This window comes from Gastrolobium bilobum, unplaced genomic scaffold (genome assembly GCF_033153095.1).
Source record: "Gastrolobium bilobum isolate Gb01-03AN ecotype WA unplaced genomic scaffold, APGP_CSIRO_Gbil_v1 utg36041, whole genome shotgun sequence".
NCBI classification, from domain to species: domain Eukaryota; kingdom Viridiplantae; phylum Streptophyta; class Magnoliopsida; order Fabales; family Fabaceae; genus Gastrolobium; species Gastrolobium bilobum.
Window position 1 is genome coordinate 67557 of NW_026900014.1, and position 17646 is coordinate 85202.

Below are 17646 nucleotides of genomic sequence, written 5' to 3' on the forward strand. Positions count from 1 at the left end.
CATTTTGTAAATTTACCCTTTGTACCCTTTATAAGCATAATTCTTCCTAATGGCTTGTAACAACTTAAAATGCTAAAGCAGAGAGGGCTAAAAGTGGGGACAGGGGAGCTAGGAAAGTCCTTAAAAGCCATGAAAAGTTGAGGATCAAAGTGCTTATTCCAACAAACTACTTAGAATAATGAAACTTGGGGACAAAAGGGGCCATACAACTCAAGACAATACAGACACACCCCTTCAAGATGATTTACAGACAGAATTACCCTCCACTTAGGCAACACTGAAAGAACTTGCTGTGTTTTCCACAAATCTTCTTGCTCCCTTAAACCACCTCTTGTCTCCAGCTTGAGCCTTGCAAATATATAGTTTGCCATCTTTTACAGTTGCCGTGATTAGCTGGTGCTTGCCACCTTCATCTCCATCAGCAGTCCTTGTCAACACAGACAAGTTGTAGTACTGTTTCCCATTAATCACAGGTGTTGAAATCTCCAAGATGTTTGCTGTTGCTACAGCATTCGAATCGAAACCACCCTGAGAAATTAAAGTTCAAAAACAGTTATAATATGCAAGGATATTTGGTATATTCTGGATGGTCAAAGTCAAAAACTACAGAATCTGTCAGAAAAATTAAAATTTGGGGTTCAAATTATTATTACGCTTTATTTTCTGTTTTCTGCCTAAAGTTTTAATAAAGAAACTGTTAGGTGGTCAATGGGAGCCCATGGCAAGAGAGAAGCCATCAATGGACAAAGCAACAATCACAATTAGTGGATTAATATCATATCTCAACCCAAAACCTTAAAGAATTGAGCTTGTGGGTCTTTCTATGGCCCTCACTTACTTCAATTCTAACTTTATCCCTTACACTTGAATTCCCAACAGAAACAAATCAAGGGACAAGTTGTTGTTGAGGAAGCGTGCTTCCCCTCTACTTAGATTTGAACCAGGGGTTAACATCTAAGGGAATTAATTAATTCCTTTAAAAGCATCATGTGGGGGTTGCACTTTTAAGATTGCATCTTGGTTGACTTGAAAGTTGACCAAAGAATAGCCTTACCTTAAAAACAATCCACTCCACTCACTATTAAACCCCGACTAGTGAAGGGGGTGAGGGCAAGCTGGTATTCAACTTTTCTCTTGCATATTTGCAAAGAGACTGTTTCCCTAATTCAAACCTATAACCTTTCGGTCACAAAGGAGCAGCTTTACCACTGCTCTAGGCTCGCCCTATTACCATAAAAAAAATGGAAAGAAAAACAAAAGGGACAATTGTAAGCTTGAAAATGTATGTAACAATGCTGGTCATAAATAGTTAATCAATTACCTCAGAATCAGTTTGGCCAAAGAAGGCTTGTTTTCCAAGCAAATAATCCACCTACAAAGAGGAAACACCAAATCTTGTATTTCAGCTAGCAAGTGTTGTCATTGTCTGTAAAATTCTTGCACACTATTCATTTGAGTTGTGGAAGTTTCTCTCAAAAATTACTATACACTCATCAGATTATGTTATTAGCCATCCTTATTAATAAGAAAACAAGCAAAAATTTAGAACAAGTTTACCTTAGAAAGGAACTCCTCGGGTGAACCATAGTCAGTGATGGACTTCTTATCAGTTGCAGTGACCATGACAGAAACATTGCTAGTTGTATCAAAGTTATCTTCATATCTAAGAACCTGACCTGGGTACTCAACCTCTTTGCTTGGATTCCACTTTGAGGGAATCGACAGTTTGAATCCATCCCCATTGTATGGCAGGAAGTCTGTGTTTGTCTTTGGCTTTCCAAACACATTAGCTGCAAGCAAAATAATCAAACATAAACTTCTCTTATTTTCAAACTACCTAAAACTTTTTGAGATAAAAAATTATTCTTGGACCTTCACTTAATAACAAATTGGTCATTGACATAATATCATAAACTCTATAACCAAGTTATAAAGAGTACTCTAATACTCACCAACCTCATTCTTTCAATTATAATTTCTGCACAATGTTTGAGTTATCTTATGCTTCTAGGCGAAAGGGCAATAAAAGCCACCCTTGACACATTATCAACCTATGCATATTTCTCGGTTTGATCCTACGATCAATCAATTTCTTTCATCTTAATCTCTACTCAGTAAAGAATGGGCAATGCACAGAAACCAGAATCAAATTATACACTTTCCTTACTACAAATAGTATTTCAAATAAAAGCAAAGCTTTGCAATCATTTGGTTTCTCCAAGAACTTTGATGGCACCAAAGAAAGTGACTTCCTAAAGAAATCAAAACACTAGCTTCAAAAACTATGCATTTTTCTGGTTATACTTCCACAATATACTTGTGCATTTTCTCTATAACAAATGAGTATATTTCATTTCAAAGCCAAAGACTATAAACAATGATCATCATTTCAAACATATAGTTAGTCATCTAAAGAGGGAAATATTTTTTTTTGTAAAATACCAGCTTCCCCATATGCTGCATCAGCAGGTGACACCTTAGAGCCAACAGCAGCAGCACCAATGAGCAATGTAAGAGCTAATCTACGAGAGACAAAGCTAATATCAACATCATCATCCTTTTGGACTATCTGTTTCTGTGCCCTGCAAACTATTTGGTTTGGCTTAGTGCTCACTACTTGGCGCAGTGATGAAGTCCTAGTTTGAGTAGTGAGAGCATGGTGGTGCAAGAAACATTGAGTGGAGGCCATTGTGCTTAGTCTTACAATCTTGCTAGTTCTGTGAATTAGACACTATAGAAGGCAAAGTGTGTGGACTTGGTTGGAATTGGCTTTAGATGTGAAGGGTGTGATGTGGCAATGAAAATGCGCTTGTTATGGATATTGTAATTGGAAGTGTTGTGGATGATTGGTAACATTGGATTGGGTTTCCGATGTGGATAAGGTAGTAGAGGCTCTGATTGGTTACACGTGGCACCATGTATTATTATTTTCCTCTTGCTAAAGCTGGCTTTTGAGGTTTTGTTTGTACTAGGGGACATTGTTATCGTGTTCGGGATTAGAGGACTCTATTATGATCAAGCATGCACTTATTTTTTTGAAAATGTAACTATGTTCAAGTTCTTGATGACTTCACCAGTACACGAGAAAAAACTTATTACTCACATTTATTCCCTTTGGATGATCTTTTAAAAAAATGATTTTATGCATTGCTTTGTTTAAAATAATTTTTTTTAAAAGATAAAATTATTTTATATTTAGATGTATGATCTGAAAATCACTTTTACATAAAAAAGTTGTTTAGATGTTAAAATAAAAAAAAAACATTTTTATATATAAAATTACAATAAAAGAGAGATAAAATAGTATGATCGTAGAATAAGGAGAGATAAAATAAATATAATAGAATAAGGTTAAAATTGTATTTTAAAATTTTATATTATCTTTTTTCCAAAAAAAAAATATTTATATTATCTTTTAATTGCTGCTTTTTCCAAAAGCAACCAACTACTGGCTATAAAAAAGTAGCAATTTAACTTTTATTTTAAATTTTTCTTTTTTTTAAAAGTTGTTATCCACACATCTATAAATTTTTAAAAGGACTTTTATTTTTTAAAAAACAACTTTTTAAAATAAAAACTCATCCAAGCGGGTACTTATTCTCTTTCTCTTGTAATGTTTTATTCCTTTGTTATTTTAGTTTTCTCAATCGTTTCATTGATTATTATATTTTATTTAATTTGAGCATAATCGGATACATATAAAGAGTGACTTTTTCAAAATCATTTTATCCGCACCTGCCTGTAGTCCCATTAAAAAACTGTTTGAAAATTATATTATTTTTTTCTAAATTATAAGAACTTATTTGAAAATATAAATAAATAATAAAAATTTATAGGGAAAAGTTATAGTTACTATCTTTTTTTCTTACTACTTGTTACTAACAAATCTTAACCGTTGATTTCCGTCAATTTAACGGTTATAATTTATTGGGTCACATTTATTAATTAATTATTAATTCTAAGAAATTATAATCGTTGGATTGACGGAAATTAACGGTTAAGATTTGGTAGTAACAAGTAGTAAAACAAAAAGTAGTAACTATAACCTCTTCCGAATTTATATGATAGAAAAACATAATTTTGAAGAGGTCCTTATGCTTTATTTGAATATTTGAATAATTTCTTATAGTTTAACAAAAATTAATGATCATAAACGAGTACGAAGGAGAGAAACTTTTTTCTTTTAATTTTGAATAGGTAATAATTTTCTTAAATACACGAAAGCAATAATATCATCCAATAAATTTGCACACAAAGAGTTAATTGATTCCAGAGTTCAAGATGCGAAGAATAGAAACTTTTGCCAACGATTTCGCACAATTGGTTAAAGATTAGGTTCAGGTGTGAGTTCAAATTCTGTCCACCGATATCATGAACTTATTAATGAGTAGGGGTGCTAAATGAATACAGGATCTTTGACATTATTAATAAAGACTTGGAGTTACATGTTTAAAATTGATTATTAAAATCAGGTTTGAATTTGTATAAAAGCTCGTTTAATAAAAAAAGTCTCAAACTCTAATTCAGAAGCCCCGTTTTAGAGCCTCTCAGGCTGACCTAATATACTAATTTTTATTTTTATTATATATTTTTTATACTACTCATAATAGCCATATCTTTTTGCTGAACCCATTTCACTCTATTTTGTTGGTTATAGACTTTTTCAATGATTTTGTTCTTTTTTTTGGTAAACAAATGATTTTATTCTTTATTATTCTGTTTGGATATACGTTGAATTTATGAATCTGTGTGAAATTATTAGTGTTGTTGATCGTATATTCTATTTGGATAAATTTTTGTTGTATTATTTTTTTAACAGACTAAATCAGGTTTTTATTTTTTATAAATAAGTCAAGCCACATGCTGATAATTATAAGGTAACAAGAGCTCGGCCTCTTAACACCCCTATTAGTGGGCAATCAGTGACAGACCCATAAATTTTTATGGTGGGGGGCGAAAATAAAAAAAAAATATTATAAACAAAAATACATAAATCATATATGAATCTAATATAAAAAGATTGAAAGAGTTTTATTACAGAATTCAAGGCTAATTCACTTAACTCTTGCTCTGTGTTTTTTCATATTGTTAAACTCTTCTATAATTGAATTTGTGCTAAAATTCAAAAAAAAATCTTTTTCAATATATGTAATCAAAGAATCATCAAGAAATTGGTATTCCATTCGATTTCGAAGTCTGCTCTTAATTATTTTCACGGCCGAGAAATCTCTTTCAGTAGTTGCCGTAGAAACTGGGAGAGTGAGTACAAGTCTAATCACTCTGTCAATAAGAGGATAAATGACTAATTTTCCAGTTCTTTCCAGTCCTTGACATAATTCAGATGTAGTTGATAAATTATTCAAATCTTGATGTTTTGGAATATCGAGCTCAAAATGTTGTAACTCCATCTTCAAGTGCAGTTTTTCCTGTTCTGTGAAATCACTTGAATAAAATTTATCTACAAGCTTGCAAATATCATCATTATTAAATGACTTGTACCCATTTCTTGGATCTAAACTCATGCTCAAAGCAAGTAATTCAACATTATTATCATTGAATCTGTTATTCAATTCTTGCAACTGATAATCAATTGTAGCACAAAAGACATTTACCCTATAAAATTTTTCTGTAGAAAAATCACCTTGCTCATTTCGAGCACGACCTCTCCTTCCAATACATTTTGCAGTTATATCTGGAATGTCAATGTCATGTTTTATGCAAAATTCTCTAACTTGAACCAAGAAAACATCCCAACTCGTCTCTCTTAAGTTCTGAAGTAACTCTTTTGTAGTTGAAACCAAGTGTAAAGCATTTGAAATATCCTGAGACTCTCGTTGTAATGCCTGACAAAGAACTTCAGTAATACTCATAATTTCCTTCATAAGGTGCAATATGATGACAAAATCAAAAGATATCAATGATAAGTATGTATTATCTGCATCTCCATGTTGTGATGCTGTCTTTCCTTCATTAGAAACATTGTCAAGAACTTCACGTGTGGCTTTAACCATTTTGAAAAAACTGCATATAGAATTGTAATGAGAACTCCAACTAGTAGCTCTAGCTCGATGCAAAGTGCCAATCTGATTAAGACCAACCCCTGTTTCGAGTTCATCAATATCAATCATTCTTGCAATTTCATTTGTTTGGGCAACCCTTAACTCATCATTACGCTTACAAGAAGAAGTAACAATATTAATTATGAAGTTCAATTTCTCAAAAAATTGATGAACATGTTTTACTTCATTAGATGCAGCAACCAAGGCAAGTTGAAGTCGATGACCATTCAATTCAATTTAGCAATGCAATACATCCTAGCATCCTACTATTAACTCATATAAACATCCAACAATTCAATTACACAATCCTAACAACAATCCCAAACACAAAGTCATGGCATTTCACCCAAATTTTTCCTAAGTTATCATCAATTTCCACCAATAAATTTTATGACATACAACACTCCAAAACATCATTCTAAGATATATTTATCTAATACACATTTTCCATTTGAGCTCTTTAACTACATCAAACACACAAAATCCTTTAGGGTTCATGAAATTGCATCAACAAATCCAACCAATAAAATGTGATGAAACTTACTCAAAATCTTGGCCTAGGGCTCCTCCACAACATACTAAACCATTGGAGCATCAAACAACTCCATGAGTGCAAATCTACACCAAAGGGTCGCGGGTTTGCAGGGGGGTTCTCAAAATCTAATGAGTTTCATGGCTCAAGACTACTACCATTGTGTTTGGGAGGTGATTTCCAACAAATTTCAAGACAAACTTTGCTTGATTTGGTGATGATTTGATGAAGTTAGAGGAGAAAGAAAATCAAAATGAAAATGGCCAAGGGAGAGGGGTTTAGTGCGGGTTTGGAGAGAGAAAAGGAAAGGAAGGTGATGATGAATAGTCATTAGACATGTGCTTAAGTGATTTTAAGTGAGGTGGGCCCCACCGCCACCTCACGCGATTTCAAAATAATTTAAAATTTCCTCTGATTCCACTAAACGTCCATACTTTCATAACCTATTTAGAAACTCTAATTTTTAACATTAACCATTGTCCTTTGACTACCCTTAATCAGATGAATCCAGAGTTTTCCGGTTATTCGGAGAAATAGCAGCTTTAAGTTGTTACGCGCGCTGTAGGCACGCATCCCCGAACTTACTAATTTCTGTCAAATTTCATCAGAAATCATATTTCCTAGTCCTATATACCATTTATAACTTGTATTCAAAACCTAGAGCTCAAAACTCAATCGACACGCTTTACAGTGCAACTGTACTGCAGTATTTTTACCCGGTAAAAATACTATTCACAGAATTTTTCGAAACTTGCCTAACCACTCAATTTTTCGTTCTGAATCCATTTCCAGGGTTATTTTTATCATTTGAGACTTCCTTCTCAATTTTATCTTCCTAGGGTTGCGTGTTTGGCTAATTACCGTTTTACCTTTCCTTTGTATTTTGACCTGATTTTCAGGATTTTCACTAATCCTTCCCTTTAATCCATGTTTAATATATTAATATGTAATTTAGAAATGCGAGGTGTTATAACAAGGCTATGATGGAGCTAGCAATATGCGAGGTGAATGGAATGGATTGCAGGCTTTAATTTGCGCCAAGTGTCCATATGCTTATTGTGTTCATTGCTTAGCTCATCGACTTCAACTTGGATGTTTATATGAGTTAATAATAGGATGCTAGGATGTATTGCATTGCTAAATTGAATTGAATGGTCATTGGTGTTGGCCAATGTGGTTTTTGGCCTAGAGAGGGAAAAATGAGAACTGGAGGTTGTGAAATTGTGTAATTGATATGTTGTGTTGTTAAATGATAATTAGAAGGGTTGTGTGGTTGTTGAATGCTTTGAAAATCAAAGGAAAAGTGGTTGGTTGTGTGGAATTGGAAATTGAACCTAGAGTGAATTAATTGGCAAAACGATGTTAGGATGATGTAGGATGCAAATTGGCTGGCACCTAAAATGACATTGGGGTAGCCTTGGGATTCTTAAGAAAAATTAAAAGAAAATAAAGAAAAATATTTTGTATTTTTACACTTAAATGGCCGAACCTCACTTGGTGGGGGGAGAAAAAATCGATGTTTTACCGGGTTCTAATGATCCGTACATGATCAATGTAGGTTGCCTACGTGGATTTGAACCCTGAACCGTGAGCTCGGTGGGTTGCCCTTGGTCCCGGACCAAAAGGGATTGTGGTAAGTATTTTGAACCACGTATTTATGCTTGATAATTGGCATGTAATTGGTGAATGGAAAATTAATATGGAATGTCCTATATGTAGGCATTTCTGTTTGCGTACCTAGCTTGGGAAATATATTATGTTGGAGCTGTGGGAGTGGATTATACAGGTAATCCCTTGGTACTGGGGTTTGATCCCCTTGTGTGTTCCACCATGCCCGTTGAGGGTAATGGTAGGAAGTGTATATAAATAATATAGGATAACATGCTCATGCATATGGTATGTGTTATGGTACATAGGATGTACTGTGTCTCTGGCAGTAGACTGTTTGTCTTCGAACGTTACGGACTTCCACTGGATAGGTCTCCGAGAGGGAGTTCCATTTGACCTGGGGTCGTGGTGTGTGATCCAGATAGGAGCACACTAGGAAGTCTCGGGTGGATATGGATGGAGGGTGCCTTGGTTGATGTTCTGGAATCACGCCTTTGTTTGAAACCTGTAGGCTTATATGCCGACCCAATAGGCTGGACATTGCGTGGTTTTGGCATTGACCATTCCAGCTTCGTCGTATTTTATTTCCTTATGCTTCCCTACTTCACTAAATCCCTTGCTTTATCCCGTTTTCAGATGTTATGTTGTATTATTTATATGCATCGAAGTGAGCCATTGGGCGGAGTATTCTTTAGATCCTCTAGGTTACTGAGATATTTTCGTATATCTCACCCCGCTTTGGGGGCTTTATTTCAAGAGGTAGCAGTGGAGGATTCTATTTATTTTGCATTTTGGTGGCCATTGGACCTAGGCTAGACTTAGGGCATGAACATTGTATATGGATCTTGGATGAGGTATATTGTCATATTTGTTCATGTCATCTTTTGCCTAAGTCTAGTTCCATATGTATTATGATTCATTTTGAGGTCTATTTACTTATGTTGTATTTGGAGACTTTATGGCTTTATGATGTACCTTGGAGAATTGTAATTATTACATTTGGATCTTGTGTAATATTGAAGCATATGTAATATGATGAAAGGGCAATAGGCCTATTTTAGTATTATGATTATGTGTATGTTTTAATAATGCATGCAAATGGATCTAGGTGATTGAAATGTGTTAAGTTTTAATAATGTAAGCAATGTGATATAAATTGAATAATTGGATATAAACTGTGAAGGGTTATAAGAGCACCAAGGCATTGCTGATCCTTGTGTGCCACCCAATGATTATTAGGTACAAATTGAGGTTTGAGATCACTTTTGCAAATTTGGGATTTATTGAAAAAACAAAGGAAACTCTGGCGAATTTTCTAGAAATTGACAGAATTTAGGCAAACTTTGGGAGAGTATATCTCCCTCCACAGATGTCTGATAGGGACGTTCCATACTCCGTTTTGAAGCTTGAGATGTTCTCTATCTTTTGTTAAAATTTCAGTAAATTTTGGGTTTGCTAAACCCTAGGCCATATCAGCTGCTACGTGACCTTCTTGGAGGGGCTGACCAGTGTGGCACTGTTCCATTGCTTTTTCATCCATTTTGTGAGCATTTTGACCTCTTTTCTTCCATTTCTCTTCACTAAATACCTTGTGTGAGTGAGGGGGATCATTGTGGGTGTGAAAGGAGCATCTTTTCTGAGTGTGGTGGCTGTTTGAAGTCAGTTTAGAGGGCTGAGTTCTTTGTTTGGGTCTTGGGAGCCTTTGTTTTGGCATTTTGAGCTTCAAGGTGTGATCTTTGAAGAGAAAGAACCCATCTTTGTATGCCATTTTCGTGCACCTTGTAGTTAGAACCTTTGGAGCTGGTGTGAGAGCTCCAAGAGCACCTCTTGTTTCTGTTTTGAAGCCTTGGGTATGTTCCCTAACTTGATCATGAGTTTTAATGGGTTAAAGCTTGAGTCTTGGCATGTAATAGGTTAAAATGAAGTAACCAACACGTATATGAACTTGTATATGCCTAAAAATGGATTCTTGGATGTATAATAATGGTAAAAGTTGGACCTTTGGGTGATATCTTCGCGAATGCAGAACTGCATTCTGTCGCGAAATATCCGGATATGATATCCGGATATTGATATCTGGATATTGGTATCCGGATATGGGGTCTGTAGATATCCGAATATGATATCAAAATATGGGATATCCGGATATGTCCTCGAAAAATATCCGGATATTCTGGGTTTGCGAGAACAGTAACAGTACTGTTCATACAGAATGTCATTTTGGGTTTGTGGACCCATGATTGACTTATGTGGACTTCTGTAATGATTAAGTTAAGTCAGAATCTAAGTGATTAAGTGCTTGTGGCTTTGTGAGAAGCCTTAAGACATGAAACGTAAAAGAGAAGCGTTGTCTTATATTATATGCTTATGAGCTATGGTTGTTGATATGATTGTTGGTCCAAAATAGATTGTGATTCTGCTGTGTTTGGACGTTGAGCTTGTGTGGACTCTTGGCTTGGATAGTTAGCTTGCAAGGTAAGATTTCGTGTCCTCGGTTTAGCCATTGTTTGTTCCACCATGTCCCATGGGGGGATGGTTATATGCATGATGTGTTTTCATGTACTGTTTTATTGAAATTCTATGGATCTGTTAAGTGCAATATGCTTATGATATCTATGTGGTGTTTCGCCTAGCCAGGAAGCCATGGGGTGGTCTTGGGGAGGGTACAACATGGGTTGGTACTGTGTGGGTAATAGACGTATTCCTGCATTTCTCTGATCAGTAGAATAGTTATAACACACATGACATGATTATCTGCTGCATTGCACTGATTTTGGAACTGATATTGAATTACTGCTTTTAGAACTTATATTGCACATGTAAGTGAGCTTGGGGTGGAAGATCCTTGAGGACCCCTTGTCTTACTGAGATTTCTTGTTTAGAGATCTCACCCCACGTTTGGGGACGCTTATTTCAGGTTCAGGTAATTTGGGGGCTGATGCCTCTGGCGGCAGGAGGCCGGAACTTAGTTGATTATATATGTTGTATTATGATATGACTGGATATTGGATGTTGTTTATGTTTTCTGTCTTTATATTGATATTGGAGTTGAGACTCTTTTGGGGCTTGTTGCCTTGTTTGGTGAGCATGGAGTTTGTCCATGCCGCTTTGATATTAGCACCTATTAGCTTGAGTTGTATAAACTATCAGGGTTGTTCGGTCTACGTGTTGTAGTTCCGTGACTAGAGACATAGTTATGTTATTTTTTTATGAGGTATTTCAGTTAGCTGTCTTTTGCAATTTACATACAGGCGATATTTTGGAAATGATTTAAGTAATCAAGTTGGTAATGAATAATGACGTCATAATTGAAAATAAAAAGTTATTCCGCATTTTCAAATTAAGCGTGGCTTAATACGATGACATGTTAATAAACCGGGTTAACACGGGGTGTTACACTCACTAGGTGGGGGGAAGAGAATTTGACGTTTTGTGAATTTGATGGTTTACCGTGTTCTGACGATCCGTATATGGTCGTTGTAGGTTTCCTTACGTGGATTTGGACCCTGAACCGTGAGCTCGGTGGGTTGCCCTTGGTCCCGGACCTAAAGGGATTGAGGTAAGTCTTTTGGAATCATGCATATGTACTTGAAAACTTGCATGTGTTTTGTGAATGGTAATTAATTGGGAATGTTCTCTGTGTAGGCATTTCTGTTGTGTAACTAGCTCGGAAAATATATTGCAGTGGAGCTGAAGGAGAGGATTATACAGGTAACCTCTTGGTACTGAGGCTTAATCCCCTTGTGTGTTCCACCATGCCCGTTGAGGATAATGGTAGGAAGTGTATGTAAATAATATAGGATAACATGTTCATGCATATTGTATGTGTGGTGGTACATAGGATATACCGTGTCTTTGGCCAGTAGACTATTTGCCTACGGGCGTTACGGACTTCCACTGGATAGGTCTCCGTGAGGGAGTTCCAGTTGACTTGGGGTCATGGTGTGTGATCCGGATAGGAGCACGCTGGGACGTCTCGGGTGGTTATGGATGGAGGGTGTCTTGGTTTGATGTTCTGGGAACACGCCTTGGTTTGAAACCCGTAGGCTTATATGCCGAGCCAATAGGCTGGACGTCGCGTGGTTTTGGCATTGACCATTCCAGCTTCGTCGTATTTTGTTCCCTATGCTCCCCTATTTTACTAAATCCCTTGCTTTATCCCGTTTTCTGATGTTATGTTGTATTATTTATATGCATCGAAGTGAGTCATTGGGCGGAGTATTCTCCAGAACCTCTGGTTACTGAGATATATTTGTATATCTCACCCCGCTTTGAGGGCTTTATTTCAGGAGGTAGCAGTGGTGTAGGAGCGGCGAGCAAGAAGACCGTAGGCTGAGCTGGAGGATTCTATTTATTTTGCATTTTGGTGACCATTGGGCCTAGGCTAGACTTAGGTCATGAACAATGCATATGATTATGAGTATTGTTATCATTTTGTTCATGATGTATTTTGTCTAAGTTTAGTCTTGATTATCATGTTTATTTTGGAGTATTTATTTTGTATATTTGAAGGAAGATTGTAATATGTTTATTTTAAGTTTTAAATTGTAATATGGAGAATTGATGTAACCATGAGGTATGTAATATGATGAAAGGGCAATAGGCCTATTCTAGGATGTGAATGATGATTATGATGTAAAGAATGCATGCAATCGGACTTTGTGATTGAAATAAGTTAAATTGAGAAAGTAAGCATGAATGTTGTATAGTGATTAATTTGGATATAAACTGTGTGGGTTGTAAGAGCACCAAGGCATTGCTAGTCCTTGTATGCCACCCAATGATTATTAGGTACAAATTGAGGTCATAGAACACTTTTGCAAACTTGGTGATTATTGGAAAAACAAAGAAAACTCTGGCGAATTTTTTAGAAATTGGCAGAATTTAGGCGAACTTTGGGAGAACATATCTCCTTTCACAGAGGTCCGATAGGGACGTGCCATACTCCGTTTTGAAGCTTGCGATGTCCTCCTATGTAGCACCGATACGACACGCAACACGTGACACGACACGACACTCCGACACGTCAATCTTAAAAAATTATGGATTTCGACACGTTGGGACACGTTTTAATATTAAATAATATTTTTAATTTATATAGTGTATATTTCATTTAATATTTAATAATTTAACAAAAAAATGAAACTAAATTAATAATACCCGTCAACACGTTATAAAAATGGAAGCTTTAATAAAAAATAAGAACTGGGATGAGAGAGATATAATATTAGATAGAGAGATCAAATCATATTAGAGAGAGATCAGAGACAAGAAGATACAACAAGAGCGTGATAGAATTGACAACAATGATGCTAAGATGATCTCTTATCTACTTAAGGGGAAAAAGACAAAAAAATAAAATTGATATGATCTGGTGGAAGCTTTATTAATATATTTTAATTTTTAAAAAATATTTAAAAAAAAATTAAAAAAATTACGAAAATGCCATTTGACCGTGTCGGACACGGTTAAATTTGCGTGTCGGAATGGTCAACGTGTCGGAAAAAGTTGACCGCGTGTCCGACACCGTGTCGGAGCGTGTCGGACACGACTCTCCCTGTTTTTACAAGTGTCTGTGCTTCCTTGATGTCCTCTATCTTGTGGTAACATTTGGGATTTTTCTGGGTTGGGTGTCGGCCTGTAGAAGGCATAGAACACATACTGCCCATTTGGTTACTGCACATGTGGCAGATCTGGACAGATTTTGGAAAAATTATTCCCGCTTCGTTTCTTGGTCAAATTAGGTGTATGATATGTCAAATTGAAGCTTGAGGTGTCTAGTTTCTTGTCTAAAAATGTGAGAGAAATTGGGTAAGTGGATTTTCCAGAATAATTGATTGAGTGAATATTGTTTGGTGCTGTTTTGGGGTTGCTGTCAGATTTGCTTGTCCAACTTCAAACGGCGATATCCGGAGCAAACGAGAACTTTATAACTCGTGTGATAGCTTTCTAGAAAGGTAATTAAGTCTAGAATAACATACTAATTGATTGTTCGCAGAAAATTAAAGACTGAACCATGTTCGAATAGGTAGAAAATGTAAAAGTGAGATTTTAGCTAAGTGGGTTTATGGGAGCCCCTTAGTGACTTGAGAGAAGTAATGTATCATGTAAAAGTAGTTAAATAATTATTCCGCAAAATTTTTACAGTTACGGTCACAGCTTTTAATTATTACGTTTTGTATTGTTTTAAATGCTCGCGTAATAAACGGAAAAAGTTTACTCGCATTTTTATAAATGAACTGTTGTGATTGTAACTGCGCTTAATATCATAATTAATGTTAACAATATCGGTGTACAACGGGCTGTTACACTAAAGAACTCTTAGGGCGCTAAAACGCGCTGCCCAATTTCATTTCGAACGTAGTTTAGTAAAATTGGAATAACTCGAGTTACAGAGCTCCAAATTAAGTGAGGTTTGAACTTATATGAAGCTAACACGTAGGGATATAAACTTCTAAAATATTAGACCCATTGGATAAGTATATCAATACCACTTTAGAGTTGAAGGTGAAACTACAATTTTGAAAGTTCAGTTTTGTCAGCTACCTTGCGAGTTTAATAACTCCGGCGATACTTAACCAAATGATTAATTTTATACCTTTTTGGAAAGTCCTAGATGCCTAGTTTATCATAGTGAAAAGGTTGGAGTTAATGGTTATGTGTGGTGGTCTCAGTTTTGGGAACATCAACATAGTTCAGTTATAAGTAAGATTATAAGTTAGGTGTCTTGCCATGTAAGTTTTATGGAGACTTCATGGTAGTGCCTTATACAAGGTGTATGTATATGAATAAGCATTGTTCTATTATTTCGCATTATGTTTCAGTTATAATTACAGTGTTGTTTGTTTAAATACGTAAATAATTTTAATAGGAAAACGTCCAATGTTAAAAAGAAAAAGTTTAGCCATATTTTAATTTAACTTCTGTGATTGTAACCGAGCTTAATATCATACATGATATTAACAAACCAATTGTAACCGAGCCTAATCTAATTCTCTTAGAACTTTCGTGAGAGTTATCACACACATGTTTTTCTTTTTGGTATGTTTCTAATTAGATATTTTGATGATATCATGATCTTTAATAAGTAAGTTTGTTTGGAATTCAAGTGTGAGTAAAAAAAATCTCATTGAGTAGGAAAGAACAAAATAAGGAAGATATAAGAGAAATGACACCTAAACTCAATGAGTAAGATTTTGGGTTCACATGTAATGCCATGTTCACTTATTACAGTTGGTATTGAGGTTTGTAGGTTGTGTCAAACCCATGTTGTAGAACCAAGACCTAACCACTCTCGATTGATAACCCCATGAATACTCTAAGTAGCGTCCGCTTGAGAGGGATTTGTCTGTTCTTAGGACTTTGAAGTCTATGATCATAATCCAGTTTATGATGATTATCTGATCTATGATGATAATTCAATTTATGATGATTATCCTCCTTATTATGAAAATTCCTTTGATGATGTTAATCCGGTCTGATATAAATCTGATGGAAAATCAGATGATGGAGATCTAATCAATGAAGAATTATCATTTCAGTTTTTACCTCAAGATATTGATATTAGTAAAGATAAAAAAGATTCAAGGACGAAAATAGCGGAGGAGAATGATGCACTTATAGACGCTCATTACACATGGCCCAACTATTGATTCAAGAAGTTTGCAGTCAATCTAAATTATGGCCCAATAAGTATGGCTCGCTTGTTCAAAGAAGTAATAATTTGAAATATAGCAAGTTACAATCAAATTTAAGTACAAATAAGCAGTATACATGATTGTGATTTGTTTGCCAAAAAAGAAAAAACAACAAATTTGGCATGATTTATGATATAATATTTATGACATGTTTTGAATGATTTAATAGTATTTATTTATTTATTTTTAAAGGGTAGTTATCGTTATATATTTTTTTCGGAATTTTCCTTATTTTAGGATTTTGAGTTTTGAATTTTGAATCGATTTCTAATTAGTCTATAAAATGGTATTTAAGGCCCTTATTAAGGGAGTTGAATTTTGTTATTTTGATAATTTAAAATTGAGAACCATAGAAGCAATGTTATTAAAATCGGCCCAGTCGAGGTACTGGGTCACTGGTTCAACCGCATGACTCGATAATTATATGCAATTTTATAATTTATATTAAAAAATTATAAACATATTTAAATATCTAAAAAATGATAAAATTTCAAATATTTTAATATAAAAATAATAAATCACATATTAATATCCAATAAAAGATCAAACAAAAATATAATGATCGTGATACGGGACTTTAGGTTCAGAAAACGATATTTGTAATTATAATTGAAATCAAAATTTTCTGCATATTGCATAATTGAGATAATATTAGTGTAATAAGTACATAACTTATGTCAGTCAATAAGCAAAAAAATATTCAAGTATGTACATTATGATTTTTTTTTTTTTCAAAAAAAAAATTGGAACTTTTTTTTGGGGACCGGGCCGGGTCACCGGTTTTCATAAAAACCGGCCGAGTAGGATTAGGTCACACCGGTTCTGATACATGGCTAGTCCGTTACTTCAACCGAACCGGTTATATAATCGATTTATCGATTCTCGGATCGATCCGGCCCGGTTGGTTCGATTTTCTTAACCCTGCATAAAAAGTACTCTTTTATCATATCCCAATTTACAAACTTTTACAAATTACACTATGTACTGCCGGAAGTACACTATGTACTTCCAGGAGTACATAGTGTAATTTGCAAAAATTTGTAAAACGTTTGTAAACGGATACTACTCCAATCTAGAATTCGAAAAGTACAGAAAAGAGGTGATGATAGGAATTTCTTTTTCTTTTTTGGAAAGATTCCAATCGGTTCATTGCTTCGCAATTAATCCGATTCGGGACGGGTCCTGCTTAGCTCACATGCACCAATTGAGCTACCACCATTTGGTATGATAGAAATTTCTTTATTTGTATATAATGGTTATTCTATTAAAACTAAGGTTCTTCTGGTGTCCAGTTACATGATATAAGATTTTATCCTGTCACTTAAAAACTACATCGTTTTGAAGGGTGAAAGTATTATATATAGGAAAAATAAGGAAACAAATTAAATCAATCTTAATTAATTCTAATTAAGGGTGAAACAGATCTTAATGGATTTTAAGGGAAATCATAACTATACAAAGTGAATCAATGATATAAATAAGAGAATTGATCAATTTTCGATCTTAATTGATGGTATAACTATTTATGGAAATAAATATAATATTTAAATTTTCTACAATTAATTTTGAACGCGAACCACACAAAAAAAATTTCTCCCTCCCAAAATGACTTTTTTAGATGACAAGATAAAACCTTATATCTAGTGACGTACAATATAACATAACAAACAATAAACCCTTGAAACTCTAGGACTTCTATACATACAGAGATTTTTTCGTTTGTTTGTTTAGACAATCATATCCCACCAGA

The 17646-nt window shown here is 34.8% G+C and overlaps 1 protein-coding gene across 1 annotated transcript; it reads right to left on the minus strand.

The window, feature by feature from the left end:
* Window positions 1-243: 243 nt before the first annotated feature.
* LOC133294858 (oxygen-evolving enhancer protein 2, chloroplastic) lies at window positions 244-2762 on the minus strand. The gene is made up of 4 exons (XM_061493614.1): window positions 2443-2762; window positions 1558-1790; window positions 1322-1372; window positions 244-528 (listed from the first exon to the last, which is right to left on the minus strand). The coding sequence occupies exons 1-4, from the start codon at window positions 2687-2689 to the stop codon at window positions 268-270; spliced, it is 792 nt and encodes a 263-aa protein (XP_061349598.1). The 5' UTR covers window positions 2690-2762; the 3' UTR covers window positions 244-267.
* Between the last annotated feature and the right edge of the window lie 14884 nt (window positions 2763-17646).